The sequence below is a fragment of the Rissa tridactyla genome, chromosome 13 (assembly GCF_028500815.1).
Source record: "Rissa tridactyla isolate bRisTri1 chromosome 13, bRisTri1.patW.cur.20221130, whole genome shotgun sequence".
NCBI classification, from domain to species: domain Eukaryota; kingdom Metazoa; phylum Chordata; class Aves; order Charadriiformes; family Laridae; genus Rissa; species Rissa tridactyla.
In genome coordinates this window covers 11,587,283-11,608,183 of record NC_071478.1, presented here as the reverse complement: position 1 = coordinate 11,608,183, position 20,901 = coordinate 11,587,283, and the positions used below count along the sequence as shown (strand labels likewise).

Below are 20,901 nucleotides of genomic sequence, written 5' to 3'. Positions count from 1 at the left end.
CAAACCCCATACTTACAGTGTTGGACAGAAGCCTGGAACAAGCTGTTAGAGAAGTGAAATGGAGCTCAGAAATGAGCGTTGGAATGACATATTCTTCCGATGAGCCTGAATATGGGCAATTGCCGTGCCTTTTTGTAAGTCGAAAGCGCCCAGGTTCTGAAGGATAGGTTAATAATAGAATGACAGCCTACTTGTTGAGGTTGTGCTTGCTGTTTGCCCTGGTCAGGCTTCCAGGGGAGCCCTCTCTGGGGAGGAGGGAGCCAGGATATACCTTGGCTTATCTTGACGGAGGGGAAAAGCATCATAATGGTTGAAAGTCTGAAAGCACTTGAACTGCGTGAGAGAAAAGGATTCTCTACAGATGCATGAAAGAAAGGAAAGAGGTAGTGATGTGCAACTCTGACCTTCCAACCTATGATGTAATTACAGTCCATTTGGAACCATCCGTATTTGTTGGTTTGGAAAATTCGGCAGTCAGTCAAATTCATGTTCACTGCCTGTGGTGATGTTTTGTTATTTTTTATCTTGTAGCACTTTCGGACCCTGTTGCAAAGGAAAGCTGTATGTTGAATCTATTGTTATCGCTTCCAGAACCCAACCTTGTGACATTCCTTTTCCTTTTGGACCATTTAAAAAGGTAATATGGGGATCCTCTAGACACGTATTTAATGTGTAAAGCATCATTTTTTTGAAAAGAGGAGCCTTTTCCTTGAATTTGTGCTGAATCACACAAATGAAGAAGCATTTGCTGATTTGCTGTGAATGCTCATCACATATCTATTGGCTTATACGCACTTAGTGAGGTACTAAATCCTGAATTTCATTCCCATTCATACTCAACGGATTAGAACTGAAGGAAAGGGGTAGCAAAAGTCTCGGGGCTTATCTAGTGCAAATGCAAATTCCTGTTGCAATATCGCTGCAAAACTGCACCTGCATCTGGATACAAAGAGCGAGGAAGGTTTTAGTATAAATTGTGAAGCTTTGGCCATGTTTAAGACTTGTGAGCCCTGTCTCAAAAGGTGGCTGCAGTCTAACATGATATATTTTTTTAAAATTCCAGCTTTGCACTTCTGCTAACTGGAGTTGTCAGTTCCTTGCCCAGACTAGTCTTTCTGATCTTGTCTATGTCTTTGTAAATATGGTTGTAACTGCGAAAAAGTATTTCCATGTGTTTGATATTAATGCAATAAGCTTGCTTAATACATGCACAATGTGTTAATTTACATATGTGTTTTGTACACACCAGAGACTGTCACTGGAGAGATGAAAGATAACCTTGTGGCTGAGGTTCTGGATTAAAATCCAGGAAATCTGGGTTTTACTTGTGTTTCTGCTGCAGACTTTTCTGCCCTTGGCTAAATTATTTAACCCATGTGTCTCATTTTGTCATTTATGAAACTGGGATCAAAACTTTGCTTTATTGCTGTCCCGCGTCTGCCTGTCCCGACAGTACCCAGCAGTCCCTTTCCCAAGTCTGGGCCGTGTCTGTAGAGAGCCTGGAGACTGGGGTTGTGTCAGATCAAGGTATTGCTTACTTTAAAAGTTCATTTAGGCACATACAGAGAGAGTGGTTGATTGAATGTATCTAAAACTTTTTACAAAAGGAATAAATATGGTTTCTTTCTCAAGGACACTTCCAAACTCAGATGTTTATAAAGATCTGCCTTGTTCATTGTCTCTTCTCCCAGGGTTGCTGAGCGGGAAAGCGTGAACAAGATGTCCCTGCATAATCTTGCAACTGTATTTGGACCAACGCTGCTCAGACCTTCAGAGAAGGACAGTAAAATTCCGGCTAACCCAACCCAGCCCATCACAATGACGGATAGTTGGTCACTAGAAGTCATGTCCCAGGTAAAACCCCAAATGTGCTATTGAATCTTGTAAAAGCGGCATGTGGGAAACTGCAGTCCTCTGGCAAGGCCTGGCTCGGCCACCCTGCTGTGCTTTCACGACAGGTTTTTTTGAGAAACATAAACAACTTTCACCCTCACACAGACACTTTAGACTGTTTGTAGAACAGTTTCTTCAGGCGGTTCAGTTTGCATCTGTACTAATGCATGAAAGTTTCATGAAAAACTGCCAGTATGCAGGCAATCCCGTTTGTCTCGTGTTTGTGCAGAGTAAGGTTTTTGAGGGCTGTCTCACAGCACCGTATTGGCAGCCTGGGATTAAAGGGCCGCCGGTGTTTTTCCACAATGCTCCTCAACACTTAAACAACCTTCGCAGATGCACAACAAAATTCTTTGCAAATTACAGATCAGATTTTTTTCAGTGCAGCGGAACACCAGCACCAGTTTTATACCCTGGAAGCTGAAAAGAGTGTCTCCGAAGCACTGCAAGTTTTAATATCCCCGCTGTTATTCACTGTATTAAAACAAATACATAACTGTGAGATGTCCCTGTGGAGAGAGCTGTAGGTATGCCTGCCAGCGCTCAAATAGCCAGATGAGAGTGAGTTAACGGAGCTTTATCATCACCTCTTTCTTTCTCTTTGCAGGTTCAAGTTCTTCTGTACTTCCTGCAGCTAGAGACTATCCCTACCCCAGACAGCAAGAGGCAAAGCATTCTCTTTTCCACAGAGGTGTAGGTGCCTGTGATACCAACAGGATGCAAGAAACTGCTCTTGGCATAAATCTGCCACGCCTGAGAAAAAGATGACTGGCGTTTCTTCAGACATTACTGGCCTGTTCCTGTCCTGGGGAATTATGGCCCTCAGTGCTTCTGCTGTTTGTTGACCAGGCTGAAGAGAAAGAAGAATCTCTACTTTTAATTGGTAGGAGCAGAACTGAACTGGAGACGGAGCTGTGCAGAATCTCCACTAGAAGGAGCAATAGACACTTGAACAAATGCACCACAGAGTGCGGCTATTATTCTTGTTGGGAATGTGACAGAAGGTATTCCTCGTTTTATGGATTTAATTTATCGTAAAGAATCTTCAAGATTTCTACTGGACCACTTGATAGGATACCCCTTTTTGGGTGAGGGGGAGTCAAAGGATACATCACAACTGTGTCTTTAATAACTGCTGTTTTTAAAGTACTGTTCTAGGCCACAAAATAGCATTGCTTTGCAAGAGAGGAGAAGGGAAGGGTCTGGGATCTGTGATTCCCTCCTCAGAAATTCAAGTCTTGATTTGAACAGAGTTCTGAAGAAACGAAACAGTTTTGTGTACAACTAGAACGGTTGGTTTGTCTGGGGGATGTTTTGGGTTGGTGTCTTTTTTTTGGTCTCACCCACCCCTTCCCTGGCAAATGTTTCTGCAGCCCTGGGGAAGGAGACGCCCTGCTCTTGCCTGTGCTGCGCTTCCGGTAGGTTTATTTGGGTTAAGGGAGCCAGACCCAATGATGTTACACTAGAAATACATACAGTAAATTAAAGAGAGGCAGGGAGGATTAGAGACAGGGATTCTGTTTGTGATTCTGTTGTTTGTTTGCATATAAAAGCAGGGGTGATGTTATCCAGGCAGGATTGCTAAATTCCTTAGACCCCGTCAGACTTAATGAAAATTAATTGGGAAGACTGTTAATTCCCAACGCTCCAAAGAAAAGATGTTATCCCTGCAAAAATATTTGAAGCATTTGTGGACACACAAAAAAATAATCAATGGCTATCAGTTTGGCTGGCTGCTTACTCCAAACTTTTATCAGAACATCTTTTTTTTTTTGATACTTGAATTTTTGGAGGCTTTGTACGTTGCTTTACAAGAGTCTTTTTCTGATCGATACAAATACTTTGGTAATGTGTCAGAATGTACTTTACGGACAATCTAGCAAGTAGCACGCGTTGTGTGTTCTCCAGAAATTCCAACCCTCTTTTAAATAAGAGCAGTGAAGAGATTTCTGTGGAACTACATACGGCAGTACAAAAGGCCCAGCCAAATACCGACTTTGTGTTTCCCTGCCTACATCAGCTCAAGCCACAGGGGGAACTTGGGCATATTCTGTGATTCTGTAAAGGGCAGCAGTGTTTGTCTGGGGAACTGAAAGCGGAATCTAGTTGCTGGTACCCAGAGCGAAGCATTCTGGCTGTGAAGCAGTTGTGCCAAACATCTTGGGGGGCGGGAGCGATTCCGCTGTCATAAAGTACCCCGGCCCCCTTCACTTCCTACCCAGTTATGCAGCATCCATTTAGTGGCATCCGTCCATCATCATCCCGGTGAGAAGTCCAGCTTGAAGACAAGGAAGGAATCGGCACGGGGAGGGGAGGAAGGGACAGACTGTGAAAGCTTGGTAGGGTTAGGTTGTCAACACCATTTGAGGGGAAATACAACAAAGAAAGTGACCCCTGTTATGCTGAATTGCACATTTTCTGATGGGTGATCTGCAACCTCTCAGTGAAAAAATAAAAATAACAAAGGAGTCTTTCAAACAAAATGGAAAGAAAAAAATTAAGGGGAAATTACTTTGTAGTCACTGTAATTCTGACTGCTGCGTAATAGAAATTATTGTACTGTGAAGTTGCAAATTCAAAAAGGAACCAATATAAATTTCAATTTTGTGAGTATATCAATATTTTGCATGCTTTGTAAGGATTCTTATAGGAATTTAATATTGCTTAGTATCCCTCCCTCCTTAGGTCTGGGAGCAAACCTCTTTGTAATGTAATGTACAACTAGAAATTCCTTCTTTCTTGTATGTATTTCCACTACATTCCAACTTCTGAACCCGTAAAACAGAAAAAGTGTTTATAGTAGGAGGTGCTTTTTTGGGGGAGGGAGGGAATGAAGGCAAGGAAACTTGAAGGCTTATGATTTTCATTTTTTTATTTTATTGTATTTTTTTGCCTTTTTGAAGGCAAAAATGAGTCACAATCCTGAAAAGCATTGACTTAAGACAAGTCATGTAGACCAGTAAACCACGCCCTACGGTTTTGTTTTGATGTATTTGTTCTCATTTTCACATAGCGGTTCTACAGCAATCCTTTCACTGCGAGCTGCACGCCTGCCTGTTCCAAGCCGTTGTTTGGTGTGTCGGAGGCAGCGGCGCTGCCCACGGCTTCGTTTAAAAGGAAAAAACCCGATCAAACTACGCCAGGTGGTTGGGTGACGGCCTTGGCCTTTGGGTGTTTGGAATCTGTGTCTGCTCTTTGCAGTGTTGAAACTGGAAAGCAATACCATAATGACTGTGCCAATTTACTTTTGCCCAAGTTTTTTTTATTTTTATTTATACAGGAAGCTAATTTTAATATTAAATTACTGATCTATAGTATGTAACCATGAGAAATTGCTTTTGCTTTGGTTACTGTTACAGGTTGTTTCTTTTAGTTTTTCATTACAATGCTCGGTTCTAATGTAACACTATCTAACATGCAGGCATGTGGATCAGGGAAAAAAAGTTAATTTAACTTAACCCGTTAATTATTTCTGTTAAGTATGAATATGTTTTCCCCAAAGCTGGTAATTTTGGGCTGGAAAAGATAGCACATCTTATTGCTGATGATGAAATAATGGACTGATTTGAAATACGAGAATTGATTTCTTGAATTTCCTGTAATTTTGCAATTAAGTTTTTTCAAATAGTCCTATGTTTTCAGAAATTAAGTATTTCTAAAAGGCTTTTATGTTGTTTTCCCAGGGATGTTGGTTGGGTTTGTTTTGGTGTTGTTTTTTTTTTTTTCACTTTGTTATTTTTTTTAATAAGCCTTATCATAGTTAAACAAAAAGGGATTTGCAAAACTTGGCTTTAGAGAAGGCCTTCTGATTTCGACTCTCATATATTCCCTTGCGAGTTGTGTCAGAAAACCAAACTCTTCAATTTTCTGTATTAAAAGGTACAATATCAACAAAATAAGAGCAAACTAGCAAAAAATTACCCTTTACATGTGCACTGGGAGTTTATGCTCTTTCAGTTTCATGTGTATTGGAGAGACCTTTCTAAAAATGTAGCTTTCAGTAACAGCAATCTGAAACGTTGAAACTTTCAGCTGAAGAAATTCAGATGATTAGGACAGTCTGTGCGTCTACAGTTTAACTAGAGGAATAAGCATCAGTTTCCTGGCAATTAGAAACTGTTTACAATTCTCATGGATTTTATTTTTTTTTAACACTGAATAGGCTTTTGAGTAAAACTTTAAAAAGCTAAGTAAAGCAAACTGTGGGAAAAGTTTTCAAGGATGGACAACAGTTACTAGAGGAGTTTCCGCTTTGTGTTTGTGTGTGCTTTGTATGGGAGGGGAGCGTCTGAAACCAAATTGAAACACATCCATTAAAATGCTGCTGGTGTTCTTTATTCTTGCACACTTTTAACCAGTTGAGGTAGTAGCTAAGCTATTTCGGGCTGTATTTTAATGCTGCTATTTTTCAGTGTATCGGCTAAGGGCAGAGTGCCGCAGTGTGGGGACTGTCTTTGCTGATGCCCACCGCCCGCCTGACCTTCAGCTCCGATACCAGGCAGTCAGCGTGCACCCACGAGGCAAAACTGCAACTTTCTTTGTTGGCCACAAGGTGGTGGAACCACAGAGTATGTTTATGGGAGATGCAGTATTTTTACAGTTTATTCATTTTACCTGTTTAAAAATCTGTTTTATGGTTATGTTAGTTTTCTATGAGTTTATTTAAACTGTTCTTTAAAGCATACATGGATCTCCAAATTTGTTTGTCACCCTTGTAACACTGGAAGGCATCACAATGTGTTCATTTATCTTAACGTGCCATTCTTTCGAGAATGTATAAAATGTAAATTGACTGACATGGTTTTTAAAAATGCTTAAAATCCGATGGCAAAACCGCAACCCTCTCTGATTCCTCGCTGGTTAATCCTTTTGTTTCAGTGCTTGGTCATCTACTGGGATAACATGAGGTGTGGCATTCTTATTATGGAAATTTTAGTAAGAAATGGAAAACGTTTTAAGAAAACCCCCTATGCTTTCTCTTTTTACTTTAATTCACAAAGAAGGGGGACTTGTAATTACAGAAGACCAAGACATTCATGCTAGACTGAAGGGATTTGCTTCTGTTCCTTGAAGAAGAAAAATCTGAAAGGGCAATTCCTAAGTAAATATGATCAAATTAATCAAATTCTTGGTGTAGTTAGCAAGTCACTTGTTTATGCCCTCTTAAATTTGTAGTCCAGGTATGTTTTTATTTTTAAACTTTTCTCACATTGTCATAGTACTGTTATCAGAAAAATAAACCCAATACCATTCACTTCCTGGAACACAGGGTCCCTGCACCTGAGATACGGGAGCCGTACATTAGTATTAGCAGCTCTCCATTCTCAACTGGAATGAAACAAACGTTCATCTCTATTCTATGAACTTTCTCATTTAATAGAATTAAATACATGGATTGCCCTTAAAATCAACAGAAGCTCTAAAGGAAGCACTTACAGTTAATGATTATTGCCTAACAAGGTTTTAGGGACTAAAAGTAACACAAATGAAAGAAGCATCGTCTAGAAGCAGGAAGAATGTTCCAAGTTACAGAAGGCGGCCTGTGCCCTAGATAACTGTGAGCAAAGACCGTCTTGCCCGTAAATAAACGCTAATATAGGAACGCCAGGAATTTAGCTACTGCAGCCTCCCAGCTCTGATGTGCTGCAGCCCCTCTTTCTTTCTACTGAAAATTCACAGTTCGGTACTAAGAAAGCAAAGCTCACGCGTGCGCTCTACCTTTTGATTCCCAGGGGCAATAGATAGGGAGGAGCAATAGTCATGTATTGCCGTAGGTGAAACACCACCGCAAAGAAAGAAAAAGCGAATAGAATCAGAAAGTCACATTATTGTTTAAGCTAAAAGTCTGTTTCTGGGCTGCAAAGATAAAATGCCACAACATGCTCTAATGATGAAATGGCTTAAACAGCAGGACTGAAGCAAACCTGAGTGTAGGTGTTGTCTTGATTCTCCTCCTTCCATGACCCCATATCACCAGATTTGGGCCTTCCAGGTCAAGCAAATACACAAATGCTATTGCCAAGAATTAGAAAATTATTAAATGACCTAGTGTGCCTCCACTGTTGATTCTCTTTGTGTTACCATCATATTGGGGAATTACTGGAGACCATTGTAAATACATGCAGGTAAACCATATGAGTATTTGCCATATCATTTATTTCCTACTGTGATGTTTCACCTTGCAGTAAGGAAGACCCCTCCTTTTCCAACAGAAACCACTTCACATCATTCTACACCGCAAGAACCACCCCACAGGGAGGTTCAGTTTGTTGCAGAGCTATCCCTGGAGATAACCAAAATATTCCCAGTCTTCCAGTGCAGAATGGACCAGGTACGGCTAAAGCTCTGAGCTTGTGTAGGCCTGGTTTGTGAGTTAAGGTTCTTTTATTTACACCTGTTCAAGCATATTTGGGAATCAATATGATTACAGAGTCCCCAGTGTTTGCTCTACTGCTTTGTCTTAATTGCAATCACGTTCAAATCCTCTCGTCAAAAATGGTTCATCAGAATGGAGAAAACTTTATTTTTTTTATTTTCCACTAGAGCTTTTGTTTGTGCAACTGTTGCAGTGTTTTCCCTGGTGGCAAGATGTTCTGAGAACCCAAGACATGCTACAGATGAACCATTTCTCTAATCTGCAGCATGATTTACATGACAAGGCCATGTTGTATCCCTGTGGATGTAGGGAAGGGCAGGCTTGTGTACAAAACAGCTTCCTGTCTGGAAGGAGAAGACAGCAGCTTTCTGCAGATGACCCCAAACAAGGATCAGGACGAGTAGAGCCTGCCAGCATGCAGTGGCCTCAGTCCTTGGATACTCACATCTCCCCTGGGGCAGCCTGAGCGAGGCCCAGAAGGCAGTTACAGGAAAAGTCTCATCCAATTCCTTCTTACTGTGCCTAATTGAATGATCAAATGCCAATATACACAGAGTAGCTCCAATTTCCTCCATTTTAGTCCCATTTTGGGAGAAATTGGGACTACACTAACTCTAGGGATTACACAAATAGTCAACTGAGACGCGATCCATATCTAAAAACTATTTCAGATATAGTAGGTGGTAATGTGAAACCTGCCATAGCAAAAGGTCATTTCTTCACAACAGCCTCTTCTAATCCCTCTAACGCTTCTCACAGCCTAAGAGAAATCTTGTTTTGGGCTTTATACTTACATATGAAACTTGCAGAATCCTGGATAAAACTTAGCTACACAGGGACAGAGGTTTCAAGAGTTGGGCTATCGGTAGTAAAAGTGGTTCCAGGGCAGCAAAGAGGGTAAGGAATTGTTGTGTTGGATGACTGAGAAGCACCACAATGAAACAGTGAATTTAAATATGATCTCACAGCAGGATGCTGTGAAATGTTGTCCTTTCTCTGGCTGTCCAGCAAAAAAAATAAAACTAAGCTGTCTCTTGCATATGTAAGTTGTGTATTTTGTTCTTATCTCTAGTATTACAAGTGTCTATAATCCATGAAGAATTCCAAGAAAAGGAGTTAAGACTATTTATTTAAATATAAATACAATTAAATTATATAATCAGTGCTAAATTATCAGGTGTAGAAGACAACTTGCTATTGTTTGGCTAATTTGGGGTTTCATCAGAGTTAATGTTGTTGGCATTGTTTTAACACTACCATGTTACAGAGTCAGTTTTTGACATTTTATACTGCTGTTGATAGCGCTTCAGTATCCCATAGCGCTCTGGTTTTGGAAAAGAAAACCTAATAGTTTAATACTGAAAGGTGTTGAAACTGTGCTGCTAAACATCTCTCAGTTTAGGCCCAAAGAGGGGAAAAAGGAAAGGGGAAAAAAAGGGTGGGGAATGTAATTCTGGATTATTTTTTTTTTAATTTTCTGAGAAAAGTGGTATGAAAAAGGGATCCAAAAACTGTATTTGGGGAAAAAAAGGCATTTGTAGCCTTTCTTTGTACACAATGTTAAATAAAATCTCCTGTATCTATGTTTGTCAGGTTTGTTTTCTCTTATTTAACTAAAAAACAGGTCTACATTAAACTGAATGTGTGAATTGCATTCAACTGAGTTTGCCAGAGGTATGGAATTTTAACACTGGCATTTCAAAAGAAAAGCTATTTTATGTTTTACACAGTAAAAGCTGTATCACCTAAAATCTAGAGGTTAGTAGAGGGTTGTTACTGTATTAAACTAAACCAACTATAATGTGTGGAAATAGTTTAGGTGCAAGGTAGAGAAGTAGCTGGGCAACACAGTCCATTTTCAGATTGGTATCATTCCTTTTGTAGGAGTACTGCTTCAGAATGCAGCCAGCCTCAAAACATCATCACCTTTACATCTGTGTGCAGAACACTTTGGCTGTAGTTACGTACTAGCTAAGAAATCAGCTCTGGCTTCTAGTTCTTCAAACGCTGCATGAAATTAGTTGTTTTTGTAGCAATCAATGTGGAAACTGAATCAGTTATTTAAATCAAGTTCTCTTGGTGTTTTATTTAAATCAAATATTATTTAAATTAATAATGTAATTAAAGTGCATTTAATACAGTCCAAATTTAATATAAAATATACACCTCTACAATAAAAAAAATGCCTGCTTGAAAGCTCTCTGATTTTCATTCAGTGTGGATCCCAATGATGACATGTCTCAATGACAACATCCAAAGCACACAAAAAACGTACCTGACTGTACCGTGTTCAAAACTACACTGAAATGAGATGCAGGTCAAGAAAAAATGTCATGCTTACCTCTGAATTTGGAAAAGGAGGGGAAACTCAGTAACTATTGTTAATACTTCCTACCAGTGGTGTACCTGTATAATATAAAATAGTTTTCAGATAGCTTCAATGTGGAATTCTTCTCACATGAATGATCTCACTCAATTAGAAAGCCGATCTTTGTAGTGCAACCATGCTGAGCTGTATTAGGCCGCCCCTGAGTGAGCCTGGAAGGTGCCATGTCCTACCCCCAGTGCTGGCTCCTGCCAGGAGCTCTGCTCACACAGCGATGCTCCTACCGCCGCAACCTCTTCACTGACTACCAGGCTGGTGCTTCTCAGCTGCCTTCCCCAGTTGAAGACCCTGGGTGAGCAACACTGAACGCTGCCGCTGGCTTGAGATGAATCGCAGAGCACGAGCTTGTGCAAATTCAGCCAGTACATGCTTACGGTACTCTACTTCCCTGTGACAAGAAAGAACAAACAAAACTTAAGGCTGGAGCAGGATGAGAAAGAACATACAAGTGCATAATAACCATGGATGTTCTGTGCAAATTGCTACACAGTCCCCTCCAGAGCAGGTGTCTTCCCATTTTCCAGGCAGCCCTAGAGCTGCTTCCTGAGGCTTGGGCTGGCTGCCCTGAGGCAGCTGCTCCCCAGAAGCCCTGCAGGATACAGCTATCAGTCTGAGACAGGATCAGCTGTACCTACCCTGCTCCCGAGACATTTGTCTGCTCTTTGTTAGAAGCCTCCAATTATGGAGATTCTGTAATCCTCTTGGGCAATCTCATCGAGAATATAACCACAATGAGAAAGTTTTCCTAGTAGGCAGTTGAACCGCTCTTGCATGCATTACAGGATATAATGCTGCAATATCATGCAGGTTTTTTCAGTGACCTTTAAGTTCCTGAACTAGGATAACAGCCACATGCACTGTCGACTAGCTGCCTGTTCATTAATTCACCAAGCTGAACGAACCACGTTGTTTCCTGCTAGGAAACAGAAAGCAGAGCCCCTTTGTGGGCTACTGCGAGAAATACATTGTACAAAACAATGCTGATGTATTTCACATCTCTAATACAGAAGTAATGCTGCTGCTTGTCACTGAAATGCCATTTTTTTACTGGTAAGTAACTTAATCGATCCAAAGGTAGAAACACAGAGCAACATTTTGTTGAACATATCATGGATCAGAAAACCCAGTGGAGAGACATCGGTCATATTGTTAATCAGGAATATTACTTAAGTATAAAGGAGCCTTTCAATGTCAAACAAGCACACCATGTCTGCGGAGCAGCCTTCCAGGGGAATCCCCGCCAGCTAAGAACAGGCAGACAGATGGAGAAATGGACTGGGAAGGACATCTAAATAAAATGACTAACTTAGTAAGACACATAAATAGTAAATTTTTCCCACAATGTAAATCAAACTATGTTGTAACATCTGGAAGCATACATCCTCTCCATTTTCAAGGGAACTCTAATGAAATGTAATCTACTTTGATTTACAATATTAAAAATTAAGTTGCACCCAAGACAAAAAAACAAGGACTGTAAATCACTCTTGCCTTCACCAACCTGCAGCCCTCTGAATTCTAGGAAGGCACGTACCTCAAGGGAGAGGCTGCAATACAATCTTACACGGAAGCATTTCTTCTGATAAAAGAGCTGAATTGCTGTTGGGAGAGAGGCTTTAATCCGTGGTCTGAGCTGAACAGAAACCCTGATGGGGAAACTTTCACAGGGATATGTCAAATCAGCACATTTTCTTAGTTACTGTGTTCATAGCACTTTCCAGCCAATGCCTGTAAATACAGACTCTGCTACACCTCCCACTAAAGCACCAACACTGTAATTTGGGTTTATTAACTGCAGTTGCTTGTTATTCATGACAGCAGTCATACATCCTGCATAACAAAACTTAGCTTAGCATAGCCTTTCAAAAGGAGCAAGAAGTCTGAAAGCTTGTGTTCACACGCAGTTCTTGTAACCTAAGAAGCCAAATCTGTTCTCCACCACATTTAAACTGTCTTGATTTGAATGGGAAGCTGTAATTTATCTAATATTGTACTGTAAGGCAGAGCTTTAGGAGACCTCAGCCCCCCACTGCCCCGTGCCCAAGCGCGGTTCGTTGGGGCCGTAACGGCGACGCGGGGCCGCCACCGCCGCACCCTCACGCTTTGCTGCACGCTCGCGGGGTCCCGCCTCCAGGCTCCTCTAAAGCTTAAAATCTACGGGTTTATTCCAGAAAAAAATAATAATAATTAAATGGTGTTTTACCAGAGCGAGACCCAGGCCTCGGGCCGGGGCCACCGCCATCGCCCCGCCCCACATGCCCGCCTCAGCCGAGGGGCAGCGCGACCCCCTCAGCGCCGGGACGCTGTCGCCAGGGCGGGCACCGCGCCGCCGAATTCCCGGCCGCCACTCCCACAGGCAACGCCGTGGGGAGCCCCAGCCGGCTGCCTTCCCGTCCCCGCAGGGTTCCAGCCCCGCTCCCGGCCCCGCCGCCGCCCTCGCCCTCAGGTGCGGCGGGAGGCGCCTCCCCGGCGGCGGGGCGGGAGGCCACGGCGCATGCGCCGCCCGGGGCCGCGCGCCCTCCCCCAGGCGGTGGGGGGGCTGTTGGCGCGTGCGCAGTGCGGAGGCCCCGCCCACGAGGGGCGGGGCGGAGGCGGAGGGGTCCCTGTCGTCCCCGCGCGCCCCTCCGCGCCCCCCTCCCCCTCCCGCCGGCGGCGCGCGCGGCCGGGCCCGGCCCGGTCCGGTCCGGTCCCGTCCCGTCCCCTCAGACTCGGGCCGCGCCGCGAAGAAGCGGGAAGGAGGCGGCTGCCCGGTAAGCGCCGAGCGCCGGCGAGAACAGCCTAGCCCAGCCCCGACCCCCGCCCGCCCGCCCACCGGGGGGTCGCCCGTCGCCGCGCAGGCCCCGGCAGGGCCTGTGCCCCGGGTTCCCGCCGCTCGCCTGGCTGCCGCCGGCCGCAGCGCCTCACCGCCGCGGGAAGCCCCTTCCCGCCCCCAGGCTCGGTCTGCTCCTCACCGGCGCCCGCACCCTTTGCCCCGAGGGGCCGCCGGCCGCGCTGTCACTGCCGCCGCACCGCTCGCCCCTCTCCCCCGGCCGCAGCGGTGACAGTCGCCTCAGCACCTCAGGGGCCGCCCGCTCGGGCGGCGTCTTCCTCCCCTTCCCTCTCCTCCCCTCCCCTCGCTGACCCAGCGCCCCGCGTCCTCCCTGTCACCCATTTTGTGACTGTCCCTTCGCGGCGCTGCCGGCTGGAGCCGCCCCGGGGGAGACCGGTGGCGGTGAGGTAACGGAGGACTCCGCGGTCCCCGGCCAGCGGGGCGAGCTCGGGTTTGCATCCCGCGGGGAAATCGTTTGTTTCGCGCTGCTGGCTTGTTTCTGCGGAGAGGGACGGTGGCGTGCGTGTGGGAGCTCTGCGAGTAGACAGGTAGAGTCCCCACACTGTCGCACCGCTGTAGCTGGGTTTTGGTGTGGCGGGGAGGGCCTTTGTCCGGATTCTGGTCTCACGCTTGTCTGGAGTGCCGTTTTTTTGCATTTTTATAGCCCAACGATCCCCCAAGTTCCAGTTTTGTGCCCACTGCCTGCCTTCCTGTGCCTCACAGTATTCCTTCTTGCAAGCCTTACGTGACCTGGTAGCGCCTGAGGAAAGCAGGTTCCTGTAGCTGGGCCAGAATCAGAGTGTCACAGCCTGTTCTAAGAGTCTTCTATACTCAGTGTCCTCAGAGAAAAACAATGTGGTGCTGATGCTCAGCAAACTGCACGCTGCCCTCCACAACAGCTTCTTGCTGTCTGTGATTGCATGTAGTGGCTGTCTGTGCTAGGATCTGAAAAACATAGCTCTTTTGTAGCAGAAAATTTGTCTTTTAAATGGTTCCACTGTGTGAAAAGTGTTCTGGAGCAATGTAGGCTCTGTCAAAGGACATAATCAGTGCAAGCTCTGCTCACCCCCAAAGCAAACATAAACCTTCTGTTGCTGCTTCCTGCTTAATTAATGGTATGGACTTTGGCTGCTGAAATGGAGGCAAACTACAGCCAGTGGCTGCTTTTAACAATCTGCAGATCATAATATAGTTCTGCGGTAGCTCAGAAGTACAATTTCTCCTCCCCCCTCCAGCCTAGTTGATTGTTGTTAGGTAGTAGCCAGCAAAAATGAAAAGAGCAGGTCATTGTAAACAGTCTGAGATTAAAATTGAGAAACTGAGACCTGAGTGGTCTTTTGTTTCTTGTAATACTGCCACTTATTTTTCAGTTAATGGAAAAATCAGATTCTAGGCTGGTAGACTATGTGAAATAAGAGAAAAGACTTGATTTTTTTCAGGTGTTTTTGTATGTCTGAAGACCAATGTCTCTTTTTCTTTCTTTATTGAATACAATGCGGACTTGTGGGGAGCAAAACACCTCAAATCTTTTTAACTTATTATACTATTTCTGTCAAATATGATGCCATGTAGATAAGCACTGCAGTCAACTTCTCAGTTCTTTTATGTGCTCAAGTCAGAGCGCCATTTGTCGACATGAATTTTGGTCTGATCATTAATAAAGATCTGTGTTCTCTCTTTAGTGGTATAAAGGACTGTTTTATTAAATGGAATGTCACTTTGGGCAAACCTTCATGCAGGGATTTCCAATTCTCATGGACTGAGCTTTTTGTTGTGTTTTGCAGCTTAACATCTCTGCAGTATTTTCCTTTTCCCTCCGTGTTCTAAGGCAGCGTGATCTCTGTGGCCTTCCAAGTGTGCTACCAAAGGCGCCTTCTGCATCAGGCTTGAGGAGAGGCTTGAATGAAGGTTTCCCTTAATGGAGAGTGTGTCTATAGTTGCAAATCAAAGAATACTTGAGTGTTAGGGTGAGGTCTGGCATGTAAATTGTCAGCATGGTCGCTAGCATGGCTTAGCTAGGCCACCTAGCATTTTCCTTAGCCATACCTGGGCATCATTCAAAGGTGGCAGATGCCAGGACTTCTTCAAACAGACATGGACCATGACCCCCCTTTTCCAGATGGGGGAGAGGGGAAAGCGATTTTCGCTGTATAGTCACAAACCAAGCAGTGCAGGTTTACCTCCAGACTGGAGAATGATCTCTGGCTTGTGTTAGTTGCTAGTGTAAGGTGTAGCAAATGAGTTTTAGAAGTTCCTGTCTAAGTGCATGTTGGAATGTTTTTTTTACGCTGCAAAGATTTCATTGTACAGAATAGATGAGATGACGTGCAGTTAACATTTTAGGTATGGATAAATATATACTTACGAGTAACTTGGTGAACGGAAATAAGTCTGTGCTAGAGGAAAACACGTTCTCAGAAGGTAGAGGCATGTGATGGAAGCTCCTTAAAAGATCTTTCACTAACATACTTCAGAAGTACTTTTCTTCATGCCTTGATCTTGCAACGTAGGAGCCTGTCTTGCCACCTAGGATCCAGTTCTAGAAGTGTATAAAGCTATTAATGTGACTGAATCTCTATTGCTCAGTGGGAAAAACAGCACAAGAAATGTTATGCTTGTACTTCCTGGCTTCAAAAATCACTCCATTTGATCTTATTTATAGTCTTTATACTGAAAAAGGGAGAAAAAATGGGTGTTCGAAGCTGAGTTATAGACTTAATCGTTGCCTTAAGTGACTAGTCACAAGGAACATACTACTTGTTTCTTTTGAGCTTATTCCAACTGAAATGATCAGAGAAGCCGCCATTTGGAGCACTTAACAGTTTAATGCAGCCTGCAAGAAATCATAGTATGCTATCTTTTAACATATAAATAATTCATCATTAGAGTTTTCACACACACATGCATGATTTTCTTTGGGAAAGAGGACTTTTTGTTTAAAGGCACTACAACTTTTGATCTTCATCTTTGTAAATAAACATCTCAGGATACCTTAGTTTTGCAAAGAACTGACACTGCGTTGCAAATAAGTAGCAGAACAAGTAGCTTCCCAAATTACAGAAAAAAAGAGTAATACAAGAATAAATTGTGAAGTTAGGTAGAAGGAGACAGACTTTTTAAAAGGAATCAATTTGCAAGGTTTCAGTATAAAAAAAAAAATCATAATTTAGAACTAGCCATTTGTTACATATTAAAGGGTTGTAAAGGCACTTAAGTAAAATGTCAAGAGAAAAAATAACTCATTTTTACTTCAAGACTTGGTTTGACATTTATGAAAGATAAAACTTCAGTTAATTTTATTTTCCAGTACTGTTTGCCAGAATGAAGCCAAGCTAATGATCGCGTGCAACTAACTGGTATATATGCAGTTTTAGTCAGGAAAATAAACCGAGCATCTAATATCTAGTATTTAAATAGTATTAAAAATAATAAAGGTAGTATGGAAATACTCAACTGAAGTATTTGATGACATCAGCCTGAAGGTATTAGTATTTTTCTGATGCTAAAGACATTTCCCTGACTTTGGTTGACCAATTTAGCCAGTGTAGGATACGTGTTCTGCACAGGTACATGCGGTGAATAATCATTTCCGATGGGATATACATTCGAGGGGGTGGGTGGAAAGCTTGACCAAGAGGCTGGCGTTCTTAACACTCCTTGAAATTTTCTGTGTTCTTCTTACATTTCGATATATGTTCTTAATTAAAAGCACACAGTGGTTTTGGCAGATGGAGCCTTCTTGAAACTTCGGCTACAGAATTCTGTTGCTCTGTGAGGGCTGGTGCTGGAGAGGCTCCTTCAACATATTGCACTGTTCATTGATAAAATGTTGGCAGTCTTCATATTGACAAGTCTTAACTGACACGGACAAGTTCATAAAAGTGATCTATTAGAGCTTGACTTTCTCTGTTTAGCTATAGATTTTTAAAATTTTTATATATTTTTTTTAGTTTTTACTGAGTTGCCAGGTTGTGCTGAGCTTACAGTTTCTTTTATTTAGCAAGGTAAATGATACTGGGATTTGATAATGAGTATGCAGTTAAAGGAACAGCTATTGTGCAGTCAAAAGCCTTTCTTTCTTTGCCCAAAATGGTCTTCACTGTTTCAATTTGCTTTTCCTTAAGGGGTAACCAGTATTGTAATAGTTAATGGCAAATATTTCCTTCAAGTCCCTGAAGGTGTTTTCTGGAGGAAAAGAAAAAAAATTAAAACTGTTATTTATAGACGTGATTCCTATCACAAATCTGACTGAGTAACTCTGTTCGCTTGAAGTTCTAGTTTTGCTTTTATTTTTTTTCTGTGACCAAAAACCCCCCATGTTTCTTTCCTTGCAATGACAAAATCATGCAAGGCTGCTTTTCATCTGCACTCGTTTATATCAACTGGACAATTATGTGTCTCTTCTGGAAATTACGAACTTCTTAAATACGTACAGTTGAAGGAAGTTCTTGTCATCAAATTTTTCTTGATTTATGATTTGTAAATGCAAGATACATCCTTGAATGTGGCAATATCACCCGGTTTGACTATAACTGAGAATTTCTCATCAAGAATTAAGATGTTAGAATGAACGCTTTCTAACACAGTATTATTTTTTTTTTTTTGCCCCAAACTATTGCTATTCTTCTTTCCAACTTTATACAAAACTACAGGAGAGGGTTTCCTCAACCTGTAATTACTGGCATCGCTATGGCTTTGAAAAAGTTTAAGGGTGCTGTCTTGTTAATCTCCAAAGGTTCGGATCGTTTGCTGTGACAGGTATTACTGTGATTTACAACCAAGCTCAGACATAAGGAGCTGGTTGTCTCAAATCTATAGGGAAAATGGGCAGATGTAGGAATCGAACCCAGGGTTCTGATTTAATAGTGAAGTATCCTTGTTCCACAGTAGATATCATTCTTTACGTATTCAAATCTGCTTAATTGAGTGAGCATTGTGGATTTTGAAGGATGGCCTATCCTCCTTTCTTCAGTGCTGTTATCGTTGGTCTTTTTCTTCTTCCAGATGCAGTTAGTAGTGTAAGTAACACACTGAGCCTAATGGAAAGGAAATGTTACTGATATATACCTGTAAAAAATAAATAGTATCTGTCTACAGAAGAAAATTCCATTAAGTCTATAACTTACGGACATTAGTCTTGTAAGTAAAGGATACTTGGAGGAAAAAAATAACTACATAACTATAAAAAAATAACTCCTTCAGTAAAGCCTTTTTTAGTAGACAGACTACATCTTTCTGGAGGGAACAGGAAAACTATTCCCAGGCCTTCAGCTGAACATCAAAGGCTCACCATGAAACCTGGAGGTATAGGAGCTTCTCAAAGAAATGCCATAAAAGTGTTTCACAATGGAAAGTGCTGAAGTGTTAGGCACTTGGCATTCCATGGTGGTATCAGCACATCAGCAGTCACATCAGTTAGGGATGCCGTACTCGTCCTGGGCTTTTAGTGCTTTTGGTGCTTTCCTAGGCTCCGTCCCCTCATAGTGTCCTGCATTGCTCCAACAGCCAAACTTTCCAAGGAAACAGGGAATCTATAAACTGGTTAGTGATTCACCCCTTTCTGTAAGGCTTGGAATAAAAATATGGAAGTGAAACAGTATCTTATCCTTTTTCCTGGGGGAGGGAAAAAAAGTAGTGGCTGCAAATAAATGGGAGTCTCTCCATCCTGTCCCCAAGACTTTTTTTCCTCTATAACTCGAATGTATGTCCTTGGGCTTCCATAGTGGGGTAGGTAAATGCTCCTCCCGTAGTGATACCAGGGTATTTAGGAAAGATTTGCATGCAGTCCTGTCTCTTTGCTGTCTGCCAAGCCTGAAGGATTTTAAACTAAGCAATGAGTGTGCTGCTGCTGACAGGCCTTGGAGGTGAAGGAAGATGTGGGTCGGAGCAGAGAATTCAAACCCGTAGATAGTCAGCGTTTCGACCCTTTGTATTGCTTAGAAATAACACAGTTCATCTCTTGCCTCATCTATCTTACCATGTGGCTCCACAGAACAGTGTGGCTTGGAAAGTGGTTGGGCAGCAATAAGAGGTTTGTTTAAATTGGGGCTGTTGCTGAGCGTCCAATAGCCTGAAACTGAATTAAAACAAATTTGGGCCTACACCGTCTCAGAAGGGGTGAGCCTTTCTTCTTGTTCCTAGTCCCGCTGCTTCCTTTGCATAGTATCTAGCAATTATAAGGTGAGTCAGATCAGTCCTGATCTGACTGAAAAACCAACTCATCAAAAAATGAGCTATGATCTCTAGAATTGAAAGAAGGGAGAGGACTGAAGAAGGGGTGGGACTGCCTCTTTTGGTGGCAGGGTACAATTGAATTATTTTCATGACTAGCTTAAGCAATCCCTAGCAGGTACTTCCCTCCCCCAGCCTTAGCAAGGCTGGCTTGCGCGTGGGCCATTCCCTTGGTCCAGCTGAGACCAGGAGGGTCCTTCTGGGGCTGGGAGTCCCAGAGCTGCAAGCACCTGGGGGCTGGGAAGGTCCTCAGGGGGATGTATCTCTGGATCCTTCTCCTGTTCTCAATTTTTTTTGGTACAATGCCTTCAGGAATGTTGCCGAACCAGGTTGGTGGTGAAGTGGACATAGTGACCCAGTCACCTCCCAGTTCCAGAAATCCAGGCAATAGAAAGTCCTCAAGTTGAGACTACATTAGTCAACAGAGGGTAAGAACAGATTTGTCATCGTAACCATACTGGAAACAGGATTTGGCGTTTTGGGGTTTCTCATGAACTGAAGATCTGATGGAGTGTTTTGGATGAGCATGGTACACTTATCTTACAGGTTTCACCTGTAACGTACTTGTGGTGGGAGCTGCTGGTTTAGGTCCTGAAAACACCATGTTGCCTGTCCTTTCTCTGTCCCCCTTTTTCTGATGGCAGCAAGCCTACTGCCTCCCTTTCTTCTTCCTGTGAACGTCATGCTGCAGAAGCCTTTGCTGCAGTTGGTGGGACAAGAGTTCAGCTGAAAATGTTCTGAATGGAGAAAAGGGGAAAAGGTCACCACTGGTCACCTACTCCAGCCGGCACTTTTGGGAACAGCTGTGCTAGAGACGGAGTACATTGCAAGAAATGTCATCTGCTGAGCTAGTTAGTTCGAAACAGAAGGAATCCTTTGTGGTAGTTGTGCACCTTTTGGCGTGCTATTCAGCCAAATTCGCCAGTCTTAAAGTTGTCCATTGCTGGTTTTAAAAGTACTTCTCTGGCAGTGCAAGGAAAATTCCCATGCGTGCAGGGGAATCTAATTGTTGGTTAAGGAATACAGTATATACTTAGTGTTATGTGACATAAATACACCTTTGTAACTGGAGGGTTATTGATTTTTGTAATAACACTTTACTGCTTGGAATGATGATAGATAATCTCGCTTTCAGTTAACCTGGTTAACTGACCAAGTATCACTTTTTAGACTAGCTGCTCTTACAGTTAAAGCTGGCTAGTCCTT

General features: G+C 42.9%; 2 protein-coding genes and 1 long non-coding RNA gene across 6 annotated transcripts in view; 2 read left to right on the top strand and 1 right to left on the bottom strand.

Moving 5' to 3' along the window:
- BCR (BCR activator of RhoGEF and GTPase) overlaps positions 1–9,826 on the top strand; it is a 107,059-nt gene extending 97,233 nt beyond the window's left edge. The window contains exons 21-23 of the mRNA XM_054220019.1: positions 532–637; positions 1,692–1,854; positions 2,501–9,826. Of these exons, the coding sequence (XP_054075994.1) occupies positions 532–637; positions 1,692–1,854; positions 2,501–2,590 (359 nt within the window). The 3' untranslated portion in view covers positions 2,591–9,826. The remainder of the gene's footprint in view (positions 1–531; positions 638–1,691; positions 1,855–2,500) is intronic.
- Positions 6,030–13,095, bottom strand: LOC128917272 (uncharacterized). 2 transcript variants are annotated; one of them, XR_008469239.1, is made up of 3 exons: positions 12,859–13,095; positions 12,190–12,313; positions 6,030–11,043 (listed from the first exon to the last, which is right to left on the bottom strand). It is a non-coding gene; the product is annotated as an uncharacterized LOC128917272 (long non-coding RNA). The 2 variants fall into 2 exon arrangements; XR_008469238.1 differs by lacking the exon at positions 12,859–13,095 and having other exon boundaries at positions 12,190–12,807.
- A 165-nt stretch (positions 13,096–13,260) lies between these two features.
- SPECC1L (sperm antigen with calponin homology and coiled-coil domains 1 like) overlaps positions 13,261–20,901 on the top strand; it is a 71,682-nt gene continuing 64,041 nt past the window's right edge. The window contains exons 1-2 of one of the 3 annotated variants that reach the window (XM_054220022.1): positions 13,314–13,405; positions 20,008–20,123. The gene's annotated coding sequence lies outside the window, so the exon portion shown is untranslated. Of the gene's footprint in view, positions 13,406–13,570; positions 14,013–20,007; positions 20,124–20,901 lie in introns of those variants that run through there. The other 2 variants (XM_054220023.1, XM_054220020.1) reach the window with 2 other exon arrangements.